The 23,008-nt window shown below is 37.0% G+C and overlaps 1 protein-coding gene and 1 long non-coding RNA gene across 3 annotated transcripts in view; one reads left to right on the top strand and one right to left on the bottom strand.

Annotated features, from left to right (window-relative positions):
• LOC105524864 overlaps positions 1-7,658 on the bottom strand; it is a 17,366-nt gene extending 9,708 nt beyond the window's left edge. The window contains exon 1 of the long non-coding RNA XR_001003821.1: positions 7,425-7,658. This is a non-coding gene — a long non-coding RNA (uncharacterized LOC105524864). The remainder of the gene's footprint in view (positions 1-7,424) is intronic.
• Positions 7,659-7,707: 49 nt separating this feature from the next.
• TDRD6 (tudor domain containing 6) lies at positions 7,708-21,794 on the top strand. 2 transcript variants are annotated; one of them, XM_011960288.1, is made up of 4 exons: positions 7,708-13,991; positions 15,633-15,757; positions 17,359-17,448; positions 21,222-21,794. In XM_011960288.1, the coding sequence occupies exons 1-4, from the start codon at positions 7,943-7,945 to the stop codon at positions 21,249-21,251; spliced, it is 6,294 nt and encodes a 2,097-aa protein (XP_011815678.1). In that variant the 5' UTR covers positions 7,708-7,942; the 3' UTR covers positions 21,252-21,794. The 2 variants fall into 2 exon arrangements, with proteins under 2 accessions (XP_011815678.1, XP_011815679.1); XM_011960289.1 differs by lacking the exon at positions 17,359-17,448 and having other exon boundaries at positions 21,222-21,780.
• Positions 21,795-23,008: the final 1,214 nt, after the last annotated feature.

Below are 23,008 nucleotides of genomic sequence, written 5' to 3'. Positions count from 1 at the left end.
GAGGCTGAGACAGGAGAATTGTTTGAACCTGGGAGGCGGAGATTGCAGTGAACTGAGATTGCACCACTGCACTCCAGCCTGGGCAACAGAGGGAGACTGTCTGCGAAAGAAAAAAAAAAGAAATGCTGAAGTGATTGAACTCTAGAATCTTAACCTGTATATACTTAAAGGGAGCCATTATATTTATGTCATTTTTTAAAAAAATAGAATTTTTAAAATTTCATTAGGATTATTTTTGCCTGGGTTTATTTTCTCATATTTCAAGATAGGGGAAAAAATTATTCAGACCTTAAAGTATAATACAGAGTTCTTAATGTGTCTGGACTCTCTCATCCTGAAATCCATTCTTCACAGGAAAGCACCGTCATCTTCCACTGGGCAACTTTGGGCATATTCTCACCTTCAATTTCTCCTATATACACACATAGTAAAAATTCAAACCTTTAATGCTATATCCAAGACCTCATTCTGACTACAGGCCATTTTTCTCAATTTTACCTTTCACTGCTACCTGTACCCTACCTCCTTGGAAATGCATTGCTCTAATTATTTCCCTGGAGATGCTCTATACTTGCTGCTTTTCTATGTAGTTTATTCTGTTCCCTCCATCTACCTTTCTTCCCACCACCACCACCTAGTCATCTTTATTTGTATTGATTAAATTCTACCTCAGTTATCTAAAACGATCACCTGCTATTTCCTCTCTGAAGCCTTCAGTATCTTCAGTACCCCTTTCTCCCATTGCTTCCCCTACTACATAGATGTACATATCACCATCCCCTACACAAGATGCATCGCTTGAAAGCAAGGACCATGTAACACATCTTTGTATCCCTTATAAACTTCAAATAGGAGCCACTCCGAAGGTATCTGTTGAATTGAGAGGGTTTTTTGGGGAGTGGGGAGAAAGACATTTATACGCATGATTAAATTATTTTGTTCTCTTCTTCAGAATAATTATGTTGGGTCAATAACATTTCTGATTTTATAAAATTTTTTACCATATTAAATGCTTAATTGTTTTTACATGATCATGTGTGTTTAAAACATGTCATAATTTTTAAGGATCATCTTCAGTTTAACAGCTATTCCATAAAATCTAGAATTTGATAGTTTCAAATAATATATAATTGAATAACAGTTAATAAATATGTGATATGCTTACATTATTCTTCATTTTAAAGCATGTATGGAAATGTATAGAAACAAAGCATTATTTGGCCTTCATTGATGCCATACACATGCACATTTTACCCACACTCAAGTGTTTTATTATTTCTGAATTTTAAGGAATACATTATTTTTTTCTCTCCCCATACTTTACCCCCAACAGGCTGCTATGATTATCAACAGCAGCAGGAGCCACTTCAAGGTTTGATAAAAGCAGATGAAGATGCTTAAAGATGTCTGTTTGCTGAAAATATCTGGTAACAAACAGGAATATATGTGAGTAAATAAACTATGTTATTCTGATTTTAAAAGTAAATGTTTTAAAGTGCCTAATTGCTTGTTATCACGGGTTTTGTTTTGTCCTGGTATAGTTCTGAGTTAAGAAGGTAATAACAAGGAAGAAAATACATGCTACAGCATGGATGAACCTTAAAAACATTATGCTAGAGTGAAATAAGCCAGGCAAAAGTGAATACATACATGATTTTACTTGAGGTACTAGAATAATGAAATTCATAAGGACAATATAGAATAGTGGGGAGGGAATGAAGAGTTGTTTAATGGGTACAGTTTCAGTTTGGGAGATGAAAAAATTGAAATGGATGGTGGTAATGGTTGTACAACAATGTGAATACATTTAATGCCACTGAGCTCTACACTTAAAAATGGCTTCAATGGTAAGTTTTGTTTTACGTATATTGTACCACAGTAAACAGGAAATTTAAAAATCCATGTGCATAGATGTGAAAAAATATTAGCAAATTAAATTCAGCATCATATAAAGTATAAATACATCATGACTAAGTGAGATTTATCCTGGGAATACAAAATTGGTTCAACATCCTAAAAAATCAATATAATTCACCCAATTAACAGAACAAACAAAACATGTGTCAATAGAATGTAAAAAAGTATTTGATAAAATTCAATAGTATTTAATGATAAAAATTCTCAACAAAATAGCAAAAAAAAGAAACTTCCTCATCCTGTTAAAAAGGATCTAAGTAAAACCTGTAGCTAACATTGTATTGGTGAAAGACTTTCTCCTTAAATCAGGAACAAGGCAATATCAATTCTCACCATTTTATTCTAATCCGTACTGAAGTTCTTAGTCATTGCAGTAAAGCAAGAAAAGGAAATAAAAGACACATATATTAGAAAAGAAGACATAGAACTGCCTTTATTCACAGATGATATAATTATGTATATTAAAAAACCTCAAGGATACCAAAAGCTACAAGAATTACTAATGAAGTCCTAGCAAATTCACAAGATATAAGGCCAATATACAAAAATATATTTTGATATACTGTCAATGAAAACTGGGGACTAAAATATTTAAAAATTAATATTATTTATAATAGCATAAAAACATTAAAAACAGATATAAATCTAACAAAAGTGTACAAGATTTGTTCACTGAAGAATATAAAACATTACTGAGAGAAATTAAAGATTTTAGTAGAGCAATGAACTGTGTCCATGGATTAAAAGACTCAGTATTTCTCCAAAGTTAATTCTTGTCAAATTGATCTCTACCTACAATGAAATTCTAATAAAACCCCAGCAGGTTTCAATTTTTTTTTTTTTTTTGCAGAAGTTGACAAGTATATTCTAAAATACATATAGAAAATCAAAAACAATTTTGAGGAAAAAGAACAAAGAGGATTAATATTACTTAATTTTAAAATTAGCTTTCAAGCAGTTTAGAATATAATCAAAACAAAGGGGTATTGGCACAAAGACAGAGATACAGACTGATGCAACAGAATAGAGTCAAAGAATAAACTCACATACATATGGTCAATTAACTTTTGGCAAAAGCTCCAAGATAACTTAACTGGATAGTATAGTCTTTGCAACAAATGGCAATATAACAATTGGATATCCATATGTAAAAATAAAATCCTCAACCCTTACCTCACTACAAAAAGTTAACTTAAAATGAATCATAGACCTAAATACAAGAGCTAAAATTATAAAACTTCTTAAAAAAACACCGAAAGTTTGTTTTTGTGGGTTCTTGTTTTGTTTTGTTTTTTCACCTTGGGTTAGTAAAAGATTTAGTGGAACAATAACAACAAAATAAACTACCATTTAGAAAAGAAAAATGTGTGAATAATTTGATTTCATCAAAATTATAAACTTTTTTCTTCAAAAGACACTATGTAAGGGAATAAAACTGTAAAGATTTGTCAAAATGTCATCAAACTGTACAATATGAAAGTGTGAGTTTTACTGTACAAAAATTATGCCTAAATAGATCAAATTTTTTAAAAACCTAATTTAAGATTTTCAATCTTTAAGAATCTTAGAAGAGAACATATTTTTAAGTTTTAATTTCATTCATATTACTAATAACTACAACTTACTACGTTTCCTGTGGTGGGTATTTTACCCATATTGGCTCATTTAGTCATTATATTTAAGTATAGTTCCATTTTTATAGATGAAGAACCTAACTCAGAAAATTTTATTATCCATGTCACCCTGAGATGATAAACAGTGACTTTCAAAATCTAAAGTCCTTCCTTTCCCACTATGTTTTCTTGCATCTCAAGTATTTATTTAATGCAAACATGTTAACTGTATTTACATTAATTCATGCAGTCCTTGGAACCAAAGTGTAAGGTACATGTCGTTATATCCGTTTTCAGATATGGAAACAGAGAGTAAATGATTTGCTTGGGTTACATGGCTCTTACAAATGGAGGCCAATCCTGCTGTAACTCAAAAGACTATGCTCTCTCTACTCTCATTTCCCCCTATAATGATCTGGTCTTGAATTGTCTGTGTGTGTATTCTAATAAAATTGTATTTTGTGGCACTGAAATCTTAATTTTTTAGAATTTTTAAAAACTTTTTTTTGAAATAATTTTAGATTTTCATAAAGTTTCCAAAAAAAATGTATAGGGATGTACCATAACTGTTGTACACAATCAAAACCAGGAGCAAACAGACATTGGTACAATCCAGATTCCAAAGTCACTCATTTACAAGCACACATTTCTCTGTGTGTGTGTGTGTGTGTGTGTGTGTGTGATTCCATGCAATTTCATCACCTTTGTGTAGCTTTGATAACTATCACTACACACAAGATACAGAACAGTTCATCAGCCCATGGCTGATGCTATCCCTTTATAGCCACTTTCATCCCTTTTCTTCCCCATCCCTAACTCCTGGAAGCCGCTAATCTTTTCTCCATCTCTATAATTTGTTAATCTAAGAATATTATGTAAATAGAACAATGCAGTATGTAACCTTTTACTATTTTTTTCACTCAGTAAAATTCTATGGAGAACCTTCCTAAGTTGTTGCTCACATCAATAATTCATTTTCCTTGTTATTGCTGTGTAGGACCCTTTGGTATTGATGTACCACAGTTTGTTGAACCATTTACCCATCAAAAGGCATTTAGGTTGTTTTCAGTTTAGGTTTATTAGGAATAGAGTTGCTATTAACATTCATGTACAGGTTTTTGCATGAACATGTTTTCATTTCTTTGGGATAAATGCCTAAATGCAATTTCTTAGTCACATGGCAAGTACATAGTTTTTAAAATGTGGCTGTACCATTTTATACTCTTACCAGCAACATAAGTGATGCAGTTTATGTACATTCTCGCCAGTACTGGTGTTATCACAATTTTTTAGCTTAGTCATTATCATGGAATGTAGTGATATAACATTGTGGGTTTTTTTTTTGTCTAATAACTAATGACATTGAATATCTTTTCATATTCTTCTTTGTCATCTGTACATCCTCCTCTGCGAAATGCTACTTCATATCTTTTACCAAATTTATTTTTTTTACTATTGAGTTTTGAGAGTCGTTTATTTATTATAGATACAAGTCCTATATCAGACATATGGTTTGCAAATATTTTCTCCCTGTCTATAGCTTGTCTTTTTCTTACTTGAATTGTTTTCTAAAAATATCCAGTGAATGTTAATTTTTCTAAGCAACTTTAAACAAGGCCGACTAGTAGTATAGAAACTATAGACTGTAAAGTATACTGCATTTCTACTTAGAGTTCTCTATATACAGAGGTCTAAGATAGCACAAAATAAATATGATTTATTTAGCCCAATTTTCCTGCATCTTTTCCATAAAAAATATTGAAGTGGCTCACAATATTAATATTCAAACACCTGTCATACATATTTCATCCCTGGCCTTATCCTTTCCCCTTTTATCCTTTATGTATTTGTATTAGGATAAGACTATCCCCCTCCCAAACTTCACATATCAGGGCCTGTCAAGGGGTAGAAGGATAGGGGAGGGATAGCATTAGGAGAAATACCTAATGTAGATGATGGGTTCATGGGTGCAGCAAACCACCATGGCATGTGTATACCTATATAACAAACCTGCATGTTCAGCACATATGCCCCAGAACTTAAAGTATAATAATAACTAAAAAAGAATATCCCCTCTCCCTTCCTTTCCAAAACCAAGGGCCTCTCAGGACTAATGGGAGGAAAGTTTATTATAAAACTCAAGATATTTTGCTTAATATAGTATGGGAGATATATGAGGGGAGCTTAATCTTCACAGTGCAATGACCTGATTTTCAAAATTAACCCAAGTCCTTGTCCAACAGCAGAGCAAGACAGAACAAACTAACACTAACTGCTCCAGATACAGAAAAAGTGGGACATTGGAAACATCTGGGTGGATGGGAGTAAAGGATTCGGATCAACCCATAACGGTCACGTGATACACCCAGACATCCTAGGATTAAGGCCACGAGCCATGAAAGGAGGTTGGAGGACAAATGAAATAGAAAAAGTAAGTAATAATATCTACAACCCTGTGGTCTACAAAGGAGTTTGGTTATACAACATGAACCTGAAATAGATGATGGATTAAAGTCTCCATTATTCCATGTAATGATAAAACAATTTCAAGTGATCATAAGACCATTTTATAATGAACTCCTTCTTTCCACTGTAAAGGGCATAGTGTTAGATTGCTTACCCTTTTGTTAAAATTTACTGGATGCTAACAGTCCAGCACTGGCTAGGCATCGAGAACATAAAAATGAGAAGTGTTCCTGCTTTTAAGATGTTCCTACTGTAGTAGATAGAGAGCTACAAAATATGATAATATAGAAGTGTGTTAAAAAAAAAAAAAGGAATAACTAGTTCTGCCAGGGTGAATAGTAGGGTCATGAGGAAAAAACGTTTAAGCTAGGTTTTGCTAGATGTTTTTAAATAAAATGTTTTTCTTCCATAATGAATAGGGAACAATTAGAAAAAAATGGGAAAACTGAGTTTTCAAGGATGAGTTCTTCAGGAAAAAGCCAAAGCTTTTAGAGAAATTGGATTCATTCATTCATTCATTCATTCATATTCATTTAGCAAATATTAATTGCCTTCACTCCAAGCTAGATTCCAAGAATCCAACAAACGGTACTTGCCTAATGGAACCTGTTGGCTGGAGGGATGATACGAGATCTGACAGTTGCCACACAATGTTAAAAGTGCCATGAAAAAGTAAGCATAGGGTGATGTGGAAGCACATGGTGCCTCTAATCTGGACAGATTGAAGACACTGAGATTTACAGTTAGGCAAGGGTCATTTTAAGCACTGCCTTATTGTATTTGTATTTAATGACATTTCGAAACATGGAGTAGAAGGAAAAGTACAGGCAAACTATAAGAAGTTTCCAGGGATGTGTCTAACTTTGCAAATGAACAAAAATCTAATGTAGACATATCCTGGAAACTTCCCATAATTTACCTGCACTTTTCCATTCCAAATGGAGGTTTGGACATTTTAACAAACAGAGGCCTCAAAGGGTTATCCTGTTAAGATTTTAGTAGATACAGCAGGGGCTTGAAGGAATGTTGATTCCATATCTCTTGGCCTCCTTTTATGAATCCAGTTCTGTGCTAGCTCTGTTAGTAAATGAAAATGCCTTCAAAATTGGGATGCCAGAGTTAGCCCGCAAAGCAGCAAAGGAACCCTTATCAGCTAAGTGTGGGAAGGGAAATATGTACAGTCGCTATATACTTCCATACGTTATTTCAACCTCATATCAACTCTACCAATTCAGATGATGAAACAGGGTTAAAGAACAGAGGCTGAGCACCTGGCTGTCCACATACACACTGAGCCAGCAGGAGTACCCGTGCCCCGCGGCAGCGCCCGGGGCCCTCCGAGAGTTCCGGCCTTAACGCCTAGAAACGTGCCACTGGCTCCTGTGTTTCTCGTTCCCGTTTCTTGTCGGGAACGCCACTGGCTAGTACCGTGCCTGGCCCCCAGTGCTCAATCCCTGGTAGTTGGGAGGACGAAAAGGAAATCCCTCTCTGGTCCGTCCTCACCGCAGGCCAGAGCCAGGCCCTCATACGGAGGCCTCCAGAGTCAAAGGTGCTCTGAGGAGATGCAAGTTGTGTCCAAAACCTCCCACTTCGGGGTCTCCTGAACGTCCCAAAAAGTTCCTCAGGCCCTTAGGCGTTAGGGCAATTCCAGGCCTCGACTGGCTCCGCCCACTCCCCGCGGCCGGAAGTGGCGGCGCAGAGCGCAGTAAATGCGTACCGGTAGGCGCGACCTCGGGCGGTTGGTGGGGCTACCGGGTCTTACCAGTCGCTGCGTGAGTCCCGGATGGGGGTGTTGCTGAGGAAACGCCTCTCCGGCGTCCTTCCCCTCCCTCGGGTCCTTTGAATCTAGTTTGGCTGGGACTCGCCTTTTGGCGGCGCGGAGGATTTCAAGGCCCTGACGCGCAGCACTGAATTTCCGGAAGTGGGGGCCGCACCGCGCCGTCAAGATGTGCTCGACGCCCGGAATGCCGGCGCCAGGGGCCTCGCTGGCCCTGCGAGTATCCTTCGTGGACGTGCATCCCGATGTGATCCCGGTGCAGCTGTGGGGGCTGGTGGGCGAGCGGCGGGGCGAGTACCTGCGGCTGAGCCGGGAAATCCAGGAAGCGGCGGCCACGCGCGGCCAATGGGCGCTGGGCAGCGCCTCGGCCTCGCCCGGCGAGCTGTGCCTGGTGCAGGTGGGGCTTCTGTGGCACCGCTGCCGCGTGGTCAGCAGGCAGGCACAGGAGAGCCGTGTCTTCCTGCTGGACGAGGGCCGCACCATCACTGCCGGCGCAGGCTCGCTGGCGCCCGGGCGCAGAGAGTTCTTCTACTTGCCCTCGGAAGTGCTCGGCTGCGTGCTGGCGGGCCTGGTGCCGGCAGGCTGCGGCGCGGGCGCGGGCGAGCCGCAGCACTGGCCTGCCGACGCTGTGGACTTCCTTAGCAATCTTCAGGGCAAGGAGGTGCACGGGTGCGTCCTGGACGTGCTGCTGCACCATCGCCTGGTCCTTCTGGAGGTGCCCGATGTGTTCCAACAGATGCGGGAGCTGGGCCTGGCCCGGCGGGTGCCCGACAGCCTCTTCCGTTCGTTGCTGGAGCGCTATCTCACAGCGGCCACTGCTAGCGTGGGCTCTGGGGTCCCGGTTCTCTTGCGAGTCCCGCTCAAGCAAAAGCAGCCTGGTCTGGATTACTTCTATCCCCAGCTGCAGCTGGGCGTGACGGAGCCCGTGGTCGTAACCCAAGTGTGCCATCCCCACCGCATTCACTGCCAGCTCCGCAGCCTCTCGCAGGAGATCCACCTCCTCTCTGAGAGTATGGCCCAGGTATACCGGGGTTCCACAGGGACAGGGGATGAGAACTGTACCCGCGCCACCTGGGAGGAGAGGGAGGAGAGCCCAGACAAGCCAGGCTCTCCTTGTGCATCCTGTGGCCTGAATGGACATTGGTACAGAGCACTCTTGCTTGAGACTTTTCGGCCCCAGCGCTGTGCCCAGGTGCTTCACGTGGACTATGGAAGGAAGGAGTTAGTGAGCTGCAGTAGCCTTCGGTACTTGTTGCCTGAATATTTTCGAATGCCGGTGGTTACCTACCCTTGCGCTTTGTATGGACTCTGGGATGGTGGGAGAGGCTGGTCTCGGTCACAGGTCGGTGACCTGAAGGCACTGATACTGGGCAAGGCAGTGAATGCAAAGATTGAATTTTATTGCTCCTTTGAGCATGTATATTATGTCACCCTGTATGGAGAAGATGGGATTAATCTGAACCGTGTGTTTGGAGTACAGTCGTGTTGCTTGGCTGACCGAGTCCTTCAGAGCCAGGGAACAGAGGAAGAGGAACCAGAAACATCTCCTCAGTCTCAGTCTCCTGCTGAAGAAGTAGATGAAGAGATTTCATTCCCAGCCTTGAGATCTATCAGGTTAAAGATGAATGCCTTCTACGATGCACAGGTAGAGTTTATTAAAAATCCTTCTGAGTTTTGGATTAGGTTGAGGAAATACAATGTCACCTTCAGTAAGCTGATGAGGAGAATGTGCAGTTTCTATTCCTCTGCCAGTAAGCTGGATGGTGTAGTTTTGAAACCTGAACCTGATGACCTTTGCTGTGTCAAGTGGAAAGAAAATGGTTATTATAGGGCCATAGTCACCAAATTGGATGACAGGAGTGTGGATGTATTCTTAGTTGACCGAGGCAATTCGGAAAATGTGGACTGGTATGATGTAAGGATGCTGCTTCCTCAGTTTAGGCAGCTACCAATATTGGCTCTGAAGTGCACCCTAGCTGATATTTGGCCTTTGGGAAAAACTTGGAGCCAGGAGGCAGTTTCCTTTTTTGAAAAGACTGTGCTCCACAAAGAATTAGTCATCCATATTCTTGATAAACAGGATCATCAATATGTGATTGAGATTCTTGATGAATCAAGAACAGGGGAAGAAAACATCGGTAAGGTAATTGCCCAAGCTGGATATGCCAAGTATCAGGAATTTGAAACAAAGGAAAATATCTCAGTAAATGTCCACTCCCCAGGGCATGTTTCAAATCATTTTACTACGGAGAATAACAAAATACCTTTTGCCAAGACTGGAGAAGGAGAGCAGAAAGCCAAGAGAGAGAATAAAACCATATCTGTTTCAAAAGCTTTGAGTGACACAACAGTTGTGACAAATGGTTCAGCTAAACTAGTTGTGCAGGAAAAAGTGAAAAGAGCATCTGTTTATTTTCCTTTTATACAGAATTTCTTGGAAATTAAGCCAGGCTCCTCTTGTCAAGGAGAGCTGGAAGTTGGAAGTACAGTAGAAGTCAGAGTGTCTTATGTTGAAAACCCTGGCTATTTCTGGTGTCAGCTGACCAGGAACATACAAGGACTTAAAACTCTAATGTCTGATATTCAGTACTATTGCAAAAATATTGCTGCTCCTCACCAGGGAAACACGCCTGCTTGTTTGGCTAAGCGAACGGTAAACAGACAATGGTCCAGAGCACTCATTAGTGGGATACAATCTGTGGAGCATGTCAATGTAATATTTGTAGATTATGGAGACAGAGAAATGGTATCTGTGAAGAATATTTATTCAATTGGTGAAGAATTTCTCAAGGTTAAGGCTCAGGCTTTTAGGTGCAGTCTTTATAATTTAATTCAACCAAATGGTCAAAATCCCTTTGTTTGGGATGTAAAGGCGATACAGGCTTTCAATGAATTTGTAGATAATGCATGGCAAAAAAATCTAGAATTAAAATGTACAGTATTTGCTCTGGCTTCAATTAATAATGAAGAACTGTTTAACATTGTAGATTTGCTAACACCCTTTCAGAGCGCATGCCATTTCTTGGTAGAAAAGAGACTTGCGAGACCAGTAAAACTTCAGAAGCCTTTGGAGTCCTCTGTTCAGCTACATTCCTACTTCTATTCTACTCATGATATGAAAATTGGAAGTGAAGAATTAGTGTATATAACGCATATTGATGACCCTTGGACATTTTATTGCCAGCTCGCAAGAAATGCAAGTATTTTAGAACAGTTGTCATGTAGTATTACACAATTAAGTAAAGTTTTGCTGAATTTAAAAACATCTCCCTTGAACCCTGGAACCTTGTGCCTTGCCAAGTATACTGATGGAAACTGGTATAGGGGCATAGTAATAGAAAAAGAGCCAAAGAAAGTCTTCTTTGTTGATTTTGGGAATATTTATGTAGTAACAAGTGATGATCTGCTTCCAATACCTAGTGATGCATATGATGTCTTACTTTTGCCCATGCAAGCTGTCAAATGTTCATTATCTGATATTCCTGATCATATACCAGAAGAAGTCATGATGTGGTTTCAGGAGACTATTTTAGATAAGTCATTGAAGGCTTTAGTTGTAGCAAAAGATCCAGATGGAACACTGATTATAGAACTATATGGTGATAATATTCAAGTTAGTGCTAGTATTAATAAGAAGTTGTGGCTACTTAGTTACAAAGATAGAATAAGAAAAAAAGAAAGTGAAGTGCTCCCTTCTGCAACTGAAAATCTTGCAGAAAAAAATGAGAATATGAAGTTGCCATGTACAGAGTATTTAAGTAAATCAGTAGGGAACAAGTTACATAATAAAGAAATTTCGGAACAGTCATATAAACCTAAGATCAACTCATCATACAAGGAACTCAGACTTTTACAAAGTTTAACAAAAACAAACTTAGTCACTCAATATCAAGACTCTGTGGGAAATAAAAATAGTCAAGTGTTTCCATTAACAACAGAAAAGAAAGAAGAAATTTGTGCTGAGACACTCTTGAAAACAGCAAGAGTAGAAGCCACTCTTTCAGAGAGAAAAATAGGAGATTCATGTGACAAAGATTTGCCTCTGAAATTTTGTGAGTTCCCACAGAAGACAATAATGCCTGGATTTAAAACAACTGTATATGTTTCTCATATAAATGACCTTTCAGATTTTTATGTTCAACTAATAGAAGATGAATCTGAAATTAGTCGTCTTTCAGAGAGATTAAACAGTGTTAAAACAGGGCCCGAATATTATGCAGGTCCACCTTTGCAAAGAGGAGATGTGATATGTGCTGTTTTCCCAGAAGACAATTTATGGTATCGTGCTGTGGTTAAGGAGCAACAACCCAATGACCTTCTCTCTGTGCAGTTTATAGATTATGGCAATGTTTCTGTGGTTCATACTAACAAAATAGGTAGGCTTGACCTTGTTAATGCAGTATTGCCAGGATTGTGCATTCATTGCTCCTTGCAGGGATTTGGGGTTCCTGACAATAAAATCTCTAAGAAAATGATGCATTACTTTTCCCAACGGACCAGCGAGACTGCAATAAGATGTGAATTTGTTAAATTTCGAGACAGATGGGAAGTTATTCTTGCTGATGAACATGGGATCATAGCAGATGATATGATTAACAGGTATACTGTCAGTGAAAAATCTCAAATAGAACTTTCTACCCAAGTAATTAAAGGTGCCGGTTCAAACTCTGTTAACAAATCAGATGTTGACACTTCAGTATTTCTTAACTGGTATAATCCGGAAAACAAAATGGTAAGAGCTTATGCCACTGTGATAGATGGACCTGAGTACTTTTGGTGTCAGTTTGCTGATACAGAGAAACTTCAGTATTTAGAAGTAGAAGTACAGACTGCTGGAGAACAGGTAGTAAACAGGAGAAATCGTATCCCATGTCCTTATATTGGAGATCCTTGTATAATAAGATACAGAGAAGATGGACATTATTATAGAGCACTTATCACTAATATTTGTGAAGATTATCTTGTATCTGTCAGACTTGTGGACTTTGGAAACGTTGAAGACTGTGTGGACCCAAAAGCACTCTGGGCCATTCCTTCTGAACTTTTGTCGGTTCCCATGCAAGCCTTTCCATGTTGCCTCTCGGGATTTAACATTTCAGAAGGAGTATGTCCTCAAGAGGGAAATGACTATTTCTATGAAATAGTAACAGAAGATGTGTTGGAAATAACGATATTAGAAATCAGAAGGGATGTTTGTGATATCCCTTTAGCAATTGTCGACTTGAAAAGCAAAGGTAAAAGTATTAATGAGAAAATGGAGAAATATTCTAAGATTGGTATTACTAAAAGTGCTCTTCCCTATGAAAATATGGACTCGGAGATAAAGCAGGCTCTTGGGTCCTGCAATCTTGATGTAGGACTTAAGAAATTAAGTAATAAAGCTGTCCAAAATAAAATATATATGGAACAGGCAGATGAGCTTGCTGAAAGAACTGAAAAAGATGTAAACAATATCGGAACCAAACCAAGTAACTTCCGTGACCCTAAAACTGATAACATTTGTGAAGGTTTTGAAAACCCCTGCAAAGATAAAATTGATACTGAGGAACTGGAAGGTGAAGTAGAGTGTCATCTGGTTGACAAAGCAGAGTTTGATGATAAATACCTAATTACAGGATTTAACACATTACTACCACATGGTAATGAAACAAAGGAGATACTAGAACTGAATTCACTTGAGGTGCCACTTTCTCCTGATGATGAATCAAAAGAATTCTTAAAGCTGGAATCCATTGAGTTACAGAATTCTCTGGTAGTGGATGAAGAAAAAGAGGAGCTAAGCCTGGTGCCACCAAGTATGCCACTCTCCCAAGAGTGTGTCACAAAAGGCGCCCTGGAGCTATTTACAGGGCAGCTTCCTCTCACCTGTGAAACTGAGAAACAACCAGAACTAGAGCTACCTACAGCCCAGCTGCCTTTAGATGACAAGATGGATCCTTTGTCTTTGGGAGTTAGTCAGAAAGCACAAGAGTGCATGTGTACTGAGGACGTGAGAAAGGCAAGTTGTGTAGAATCTTTTGATGACCAGCACAGGATGTCATTGCATCTACATGGAGCAGATTGTGATCCTAAAACACAGATTGAAATGAATATATATGAAGAAGAATTTATAGAGTATAAAAACAGGGATGACATTTCAGCATTGATGCCTTTGTTCTCTGAGGAAGAAAGCAGTGATGGAAGCAAGCACAATAATGGTTTACCAGATCATGTCTCAGGTATGTGAATTTTTTTTCCCATTTACTTTTTTTATTTTGTTTGTTTGTTTATTTGTTTGAGGCGAGGTCTTGCTTTGTCATCTAGGCTGAAGTGCAATGGTGTGATCTTGGCTCACAGCAGCTTCTGCCTCCCGGACTCAAGTGATCTTCCCACCCCAGCCCAGCCTCCTGAGTAGCTGGGACTACAGGCGTGTGTCACCACGCCCAGCTAATTTTTGTATTTTTTGTAGAGACGGTGTCGTCGTGTTATCCAGGCTGGTCTCAAACTCCTGGGCTCAAGCAATCCTCCTGCCTCAGCCTCCCAAAGTGTCCTTTTACTTTTAAGTTTAACATAGTGACTTTCCAAAGTTGTTGTTTGTTTTAAAGAAAAGAGAATAATTCTTACATGGATTTCTAAAAAATAATTTTTTGTAAAAAAGATTAAAAACCTGGGAAGTGAATCAGATTGGATTTTATGAAGGGTATTTTAAACTTGGGGAAAATATATTGTGAAATCAGTGCAAAATTTTATATGCTGGAAGAAATGCTGAAATATTAGTTTTGTGTTTAAAAATTGAATGCTTAAAATCTATGAGTCTCCAAAAGGTAATCACATTTATAATCAAGAGGGCAAGTGTTGGTAAGTTTTATAAAACATGGTATTCCCTTGCCAAGTACTACGGTAGGCATAAATTTACAGTAAGGATTATTTTAACAGGGTCTTTTAGACTTAACTGTATCATACATTGATCTTGCAATTCATTAGAAACCCTTAAACTAAAAAAAATAGATGTAGGTAGCCTATATTAAAAACTTTGTCATGAGTAAATCTTGGAGAACATTTATTATATTAACTTTTTTATAAATTATTTTTACTGCTGTTTTCTTTGCTACTTAAAAATTTTTAAATGAGTAACTTTTAGCTTTTTATAATCAATGCTATACTTTTTAAATGTCAATTTTTGTATTATTAAATTTGAACCATTGTAAAAATAAGGAAAATAATGAAATAGAATGAAAATCAACAAGAAGTTATCAATGTTAACACCATGATGTATTTTCTTTTTGTTGCCTTTTACCGTCTTTGTGTGTGTCTACTACATAGTTTTAAAAACAAGTTAGATCATACTATCATACAGTATTGAATCCTGCATTTTAGTCCCTTAAAAATGCTTTCAAAATATTTTAATTGCATGGTATGCCATCCTGTGGGTACACATAAGTTATTTAAGTATTTCCCTTGCATTAGATATTTATTCCTCATTGTCACATTTAATAATAGTAAGTATTAACTCTGTGATAAGAATGTCTGCTCATTTGTAACATGCTGCTTTGTTATAGAAATGGCTGTTGTAAGTGTAAAAGACACTTGTCTTAATAGTACCATATTTTATTAGCAATTTGCAATGTTAGAAATCAGATTCACATCCTTATGATGGTGATTTTTTGTTTAGTTTGTTGGTTTAGAAAAGCAGTTAGAGATTATATGGGGGAGGGGCGCTAGAAGAATTTTAAACAAAATTGAGGGAGACAGTCATACCAATGTACTAATTACATGATATTGATGATATAGAAATAATGCAGATTAGGAAAATGCTTTGCTTGCATATGTTACATTAAGGAATTAAGAGATATGCATTGAGTCTTAATTCAATTTGGCAGCTCAACCACAAAACACCTACACTCTGAAAGCCTTTACTGTTGGATCTAAATGTGTTGTGTGGTCAAGTCTAAGAAACACATGGTCTAAATGTGAGATTTTAGAAACAGCTGAAGAAGGAACAAGGGTAAGTGACGTTTAAGTCCTTTATCTCCAAATGTTTTTGCAGACAATTAAGGAAATTTTACCAGACTCTGTCAGACTAGAGAATGCAGTTGAACAAATGTTTACCTGTTTGTTCCCCCTGATAATTTGATGTAATGAACAAATATTTAAAATCTCCATATATAAGAGTCATAGCAAGAAATCATCCTAGGCTGTATCATGTCTCTCTCTCACTCTTTCTAAATTCTGTTAGTCACCTAGTTCCACACTTTACACATCTTATCTCTTAGTTGGAATTTTTTATGTCTAATGCCACTACCTTAGTTGAGTCATTTCACAACTACATTCCTCCAATAACCTTCTATTTTGTTTGCTGCTTCTAGTCTTCTTTAAATTGATGGTCCACGATGTCAGGGTGAAGTTTGTAAAATGCAAATTTGTTTACATCATTATTGTGTAAAACTTATTAGGGACTTCCAGTTGATTGTGTTTCTCCTGTGATTTGAAAACCACCTGTTTGAGAATTACCTGCTGTATTTTTTAGTTGTATTATAGATTCCTAGGCCTTGGCCTGGCCTGCTAATTCAGAATTTCTGGGGTTAGGATTCCAGAATGTGCATTCATATTCCATTAAAATTGGAGAGCCCCTGACCTGGAACATAAAAGTCAAGCTCATTAACATGGCATAGGAAATCCTTTAGGGTTAAGTGTTATGTACTCTCTTTGGCCCTAATTCTTTATATTTTGTACTTTATATTAGATGGACATCAAACTTCTTGGCTTCTCTTACATATACAATCTGCTTGCTGTTTTGATATATTTAATACTTCAGTTCTATTTTACCTATATTCCATCCTGTTACCAAACTGGTTAATTCCAATTTACTTACCCATTGCCTCTACCAGGGAGCATTCACTGATGTTTTCTAAATTTATCCTTGTCCTCAACCTTCCCCCCCTCCCAAAAAGGCCTTATTTCTGTATTACATTCCTATACCCCTTACTACAGAAGTCTGTACTTCTATAGTGTATTGTAATTATCTGCTTAGAGGTCTTTCCTCCGCTAGATTTTGAACTATTTGATGATGAAATTTTATCCATCTTGGATCACCAGTCATAGATACTCTATATATGTTTGGGAAACTGAAGTAGCATGGAGTTTGAAACATAAGGTTGAAGTTCAATAAATTCATTTTCATTGTTTTTGAAAGTATTTCATTTTAGGGCCAGATGCGGTGGCTCATGCCTGTAATCCCAGCATTTTGGGAGGCCAAAGCAGGTGGATTGCTTGAGCCAAGGAGTTTGAGACCAGACTGGGCAGCATAGTGAAACCCTGTCTCTACCCAAAATACAAAAAAAGTAGCTGGACATGGTGGTGTGCACCTGTAGTCCCAGTTATTCAGGAGGCTGAGGTGGGCAGATTGCCTGAGCCCAGGAGGTCGAGGTCACAGTGAGCTGTGATCCTGCCACTGCCCTCCAGCCTGGGCGATGGAGCAAGACCCTATCTCAAAATAATAATAATAATGATAGTATTTCATTTTTTAAAATAACTGCTCTGGTACATAAATCAGTTATTTTTTTGAATTGGACACTTAAAAAAAATAAAACTTATTTTTTCCTGTAGGTTTTGAACCTTTCAAATGGTTTGGAGGAGATAGTGAACCCTGAGAATGTCTGGAATGGCATACCCAAATCGGATAAGCATCCACCTGAGGTATGGAATTCTATAAGTAGTAATTAGTGAGAGCATTGTTCTTCATTTTGAAAGGTGATTTAACAAACTATTTCCAAAGCCCTTGCGTTTGGAAAAATGGGAGAAAAACCCTGTGACAATAGTTAAAAGCAGCAATAACAAAATGGATGATTTTGGTCCTTATGCCAAGTATTCTTCTGAGAAAACTAGTTATTAATGTTTTACTCCTTGATTAGAAAATGTTTTGGTGTTCATGACTCTCATAAAATATATATTAAATGCAGAAAACCTGGGAAATACGGCAATATTAAAAATGAGAAAGTAACAATCACCTGTAATATACCCATCCAGAGACAAGTAGGCTGACCAGTTTGGTTTTCTTTTATAGTTTTTCTGTTTATATGTAATGTAAGTATTGCATCTACATAGTTTAGACACAATTGATTTCATCCTATGTGTAGTTTTATATTCTGACTTTCTTCATTTAAGACTCTATGGTGGGCAATTTGCCGTGACATTATGATGTGTCTGGGCATTTGAGTTTATCCTGTTTTGGGGTTGGTTGAACTTCTTGAACTTCTCACTTCATAATCTTTGCCTGATAGTTTTAATATCTGGTCCTCTTGGGGTTTGTAGCTGTTGATTTTCTTTCCCCTAGAGAAATGGTCAGCTTTCCTTGGTTCTTTGTATGTTGAGTAATTTTGGGTTATATCCTGAACATTTTGCATATTATGTTTTAACACTTTGGGTCCTGTTAAAATCTGGAGAATGTTTAAGTTTTTCTTATAGCAGATGATCGGCTGGTTTCAATTCATACCACATGTTCTGTTTCTCCTTCTATAGTTGGTGATTCTCCTGTTGGTTTAGTTTTCAATGCCTTTGCTGTTCAGATCCTCCTGGTACATAAGCCACCCAGGGTAGTCAGGGACTTTGGTCAATGGTTTATATAATAGTTAGGTGTCAGAGACTTCGCTGTGCTTGTTTGGCTCTGTTCTGCATGTGCATAGCTCAGGGGCAATCCTGAGACTTACAGTTCACGTGTAGCATTAGGAGTTAAATATTTTCAACTCTTTTCCTCTCTTAGATGTTCTCCACATTTTCTGGCTCCCAGGATCTTGTTTTATCCAGCCTCCAATGGCCCCTTTTTCTGGTCCCCTAGCCAGACAGTATTTTTCTCTCAACCTCTGTTCCACCACACAGTTCTGTTTGATTGCACATAAGAAGCAGATAAAGAGATAACAAAAACAATCTCCTATTACTACTCTTCAGACGACAGAAAGTTCTTTTCCTGGTTCCACTGGCTGGAGAGATGGGTCATCTCTCACATTTGTAGGTGCCTATGTTGCCATAGCTGTCACCAGGCAGTAACTGGGGCTAGCCACCCTCAAGGCAGGGCCAGAAGAAAAACAGAAAAAAAAAACATAACACCACAATACAGCAAAGAGATTTCCTACCTATTTCTTACTCTCTAGCATTCAGGGTTCCTTTATCCCTAGTCCACTGACTATAAATAAGAAATTTCTCTAGAATTTTGCTGTCTACCCTAGCTGGGCAGTTTTGATTTGGCCCACCCTCAGATCAAAATGAGGAGGCAAAGAAGTAAAAAAAAGAAAAGGCCTGTGAAACTCACTCCTGTTGTGAGTCATTATTCACGTTTTTACTTTAATTCTTAATCTACCTATTCCTGTTCACTTTTGAATCTTTGAGTAGTTGCTTTTTATATTCTGTCTAGAATTTTTCGTTGTAATCAGTGATAGAGAGGTTATAGTCAGCTTATTCCATCTTGGCTGCACTCAGAAGGCCATAGACAATATTTAATAGCTGAATAATGCTGCATGACACTAGTGAGCCATGATGTAGTAAATATTTCCCATAGTGTTGGATATTTAGGTCATTTGAAATTTTTACTCTTAAAAATCATTGAACATCTCTCTTTACATTATGTTAATTACTTTTTTGCTTAGGTCAGAAATAACAGCCTACTACACTTTTTGCCTCAGTATTTACTAAAACTTTTTACATTCGGGTTGTCTCCATCCATTAATTATGAAGAATCCAGAGCCAAATGCATACATATGTACATACAAGATTCCGTTTGGATAAAGTTCTCTATCCCTGCCACATAGAAAAGAACTATTTAGGACTATTTAAAGTAAACATAAAATTATGTTTCTAGATAAGTAAATAGATAACTACCTCTGGCTTTGACTAAGCCAGTTAGCAGACATATAGAAATTACTTATGAGTAAGACTCTAAAATTTTTGATTTGGTTACTAATGACATTTAAATATTCCTTCCCTCAAATTTGAGGAAGCTCTTAAATCTGGATACCTGTCTACAAATGAGCTAGCTTTCCTTACAAAGTGAATATTGTGCTGTGCATGACTTTTTTATGATATCTCAAGTCACTATGATCTAGGAATCTAATTACTTTTTTAAAAAAATGGTTTCTTATCTGAGTTATTTTATTTTACCATAAGAGTATCTTGTTAGTTTCTGTATCACATAATGCATGCACATGTTGCTGTTGGTTGTTAAAAGGAATATAGGAGAAATATTTCCCTTTTCATTGTCTTTAATAAAGCATCTGTGGCTCTACATGGATACTGTGTTTTAATAACAGCCCCTTGAACAATGATATGCCTCCCTCCTTCACCAATTACCAGAGTTGTTAGGGGTTTGGGAGCTAAACATTGGAAAAGGGTACTTTATGCCCCGTGTAGAGTGCTCCAGGGGTATGTTCTAGAGAAATGAGTATTTGAAGAATAGAAAATGTACTTCACGTGATCCTCATTATAAAATCAGATTGTCATAATTTTGATAAAAATACATTTCGTTGTTTACATCTTTTCTGGCTTATCTGTGGTTCCATTTCTGATTTGAATTATTTTGTACTCATGATAAAGAATCAACAGCAATTCAAAGGTTCCTTTTGTTAGGCTGTATCCCAAAGAGTAAGGAAAGATCTTTACTTCAGGTCATCAGGTGATACCACATTTAAAGGTAACTTGTCTTTTTAAAACAAAATACTTTTATCACCCAGAATTACAGTCTCTTAAAAATACTGTTATGCTGAATACCTCAAACAAAAATGGTTTATCAATTTCTTTGGACATAGGTAGCAGGGAAGAAAAACTACTTTAGGTAAAAAAAGTTTAAATATACTTATGGGAATAAATAACCAAAATGAGGATTTCTTGAAATATAGGAAATTTGTTAATTGAATTAATCTTGAAAGTTAAATTATGAATGTGATAAATTCACATTTTAAAGAATTTTATCTGTTAATTAACTCATATGTTCAAATGATCTTTGTTAAATAATCTCTTGGAATTTTTGAATCTTTAGTTTATATAAGATTCAAATTATTGGTTGGTTCTTGGTATTGCACATTCTTGTTCATAAATAATGCAATGTTCTTAGAATTGAGGCACGTTGAGAATAAAATCAGCTCATGATAGCTTTAATATGTGAAAAATATATAGAAATCAAAAAGGACAAAGAACTAATTGATTATCAGCCTTGTTCATACCATTCTAGCAAAATATTAAATATGCCAATTTCATAATTTTTTAGAGAAACTTGATTTGATGGTACAGTGTGAGAACCAAAATATTAATAATAAAATAAAACATTATTTCTATGGAAATAATGCCCTGTAGTAACTAGACTACTCATCTGTCCCCTCTCCCTTTTAGAGAACATTACATTTGTCACAGTAACACCCGTGGAAATAAATTTTTTTGTTTGTATGTTTCTTTCTCAGTTTGAAGTTTTTCTCTTTTTGTTTCAGAAAAGGGGTTTGGAGATGATGGAGATTTAATTGTGGATCTATAGCTGTGGCCAATCAGTCAGAAGCTGCCCTTGAACAAGTGGCATCTTACCCAGACCAACAGAATATTTGAGAAAATTGAAAACATGTAACCACAAGAAGTTGTCATTTTCAAAAACTTTTATATAGGTGGAAAACAAAATAGGTCTCAGGTTGACAGTGGAGTGTATTTATAGTGATACTGTTGTATATACAGATCTGGGATCTTTCTTCTTTATTGTCTTATGTTTCTAATTAGTTGGAAGGATTTATTTTGCTAAACAGTTCACTAACACATTACATTTCAAAAAACTATTTTGGTACCTTTCAAATACAGTGTTTACATTAAAATAGAAAAATAAAGGCTCATGACAAGTACATTATTTGATTCTACTTAGGATAGCTTTTTAGCAGGATCTCCTTCAGAATTTTTGTCTTGATTTTGAATCTTTGCCTGTTTGTCTAAACATTTGACTAACATTCTGTTTGAATTTGGAACTATTCTAATACAAGATTTGAATAAAGTTTATCCTTAAATAAAGTTTATCCTTAATATGATGGTCTCATTTTATTAAAAAGGAAATAGAACTATTAAATGTACTTGGTTCCATCTCTCCTCTATAATGGAGGATTGGAGAAAGCACAGTAATATTAAATGTTAGTTCTTATGTATTAGTCACTTAGCTTGTACTTTAAATGCATTTTTTCACTTTAATCATCAACTTTGAAGTGCGTATCAATATTATCCATATTTTATAGGTGAGAAAATTGAAGCTTCATAGAAAGGTTAAATAACTTGTCTAAGGTCAGATAGCTAATGAGTCTCAGAGGCTTGATCAAACCCAGACCTACCTAACTTTAAAGCCCATGACTTTTTAAACATGATTTTGCAAAGTATAGATCTTAGCTTTTGGAAACAGATCTTAGCTGTATGCTGCTTAACAGATATGTGACATGGGCAAATTATGTAATATTTTGAGATTGATCTCCATCTGTAAAGTGGTGATGATAAAACCTTTCTTGCAGTGTTTTTTAACATTAGAAATCATTGATATAAAGTCCCTGAAAAGGTTTAGGCATTTGGTAAATGTTTCTTTTCCCTGAAAAATACTCAGTGTGCACTATATTAGGTTATTTCTTTTTAACCTTAACTTATTATTTTCAATAGTTATTTTCTCCTTTCATCATCAGCATGCACCACCAACAAAAGAGATTGTAAGAAAAAAAAAAGAAAGTGTTGAATGGCACATCCATACAGTTGGAATGTTTATTTCTAAAATGAATGGGGAAAAAAATGTTTGCTAAATGAGACTGGGGTAAAGTTGTATCTCTGTGAAGCATTATCAGACTCTGAAGCCTAATGGAAATAGAATTATGAACCTTAAAAACCAGGTATAATTTCAGTAAGTAGAAGGGAGAGAGGTTTGCATTAAAAGTAATTGAGGTAGATGAGTATATTACTTATTCCTGGAATAATGAATAGACAAGTTTGGCTTACTCACATAGACAAAATAATGTGAATTGTCAGGAGCAAAGCTCAGAGAAGATGTGTTAGGGTCAGATTATAGAAAGCCTTCAGTTTCAAGCTGAGTTTAACTCCCTATTTTAAAAAATTTAATCTGAATGGCTACAGAGGTAAAGTTTCTCAGAATTAGTGACTTTGCACCTGACACCACTAAGATAGGACTAGGGTACCAAATGAGTGGTAAAAATTTTTATATCCCTTGGGAGATAAAATCATTTTTCCATGATTCCCATATTTATAAGTG

This window comes from Colobus angolensis, unplaced genomic scaffold, assembly GCF_000951035.1.
Source record: "Colobus angolensis palliatus isolate OR3802 unplaced genomic scaffold, Cang.pa_1.0 Scaffold51, whole genome shotgun sequence".
NCBI lineage: Eukaryota > Metazoa > Chordata > Mammalia > Primates > Cercopithecidae > Colobus > Colobus angolensis.
This window is presented reverse-complemented; position numbering and strand designations above follow the sequence as displayed.

What these genes read in the sequence shown, in the direction of transcription:
- TDRD6 (XM_011960288.1), top strand. Translation starts at nt 7,943, where the DNA reads ATGTGCTCGACGCCCGGAATGCCGGCGCCAGGGGCCTCGCTGGCCCTG. An exon ending in TTTACCAGATCATGTCTCAG is followed by an intron (nt 13,992 to 15,632) that starts GTATGTGAATTT and finishes TCAATTTGGCAG; the next exon opens with CTCAACCACAAAACACCTAC. An exon ending in CAGCTGAAGAAGGAACAAGG is followed by an intron (nt 15,758 to 17,358) that starts GTAAGTGACGTT and finishes TTTTTCCTGTAG; the next exon opens with GTTTTGAACCTTTCAAATGG.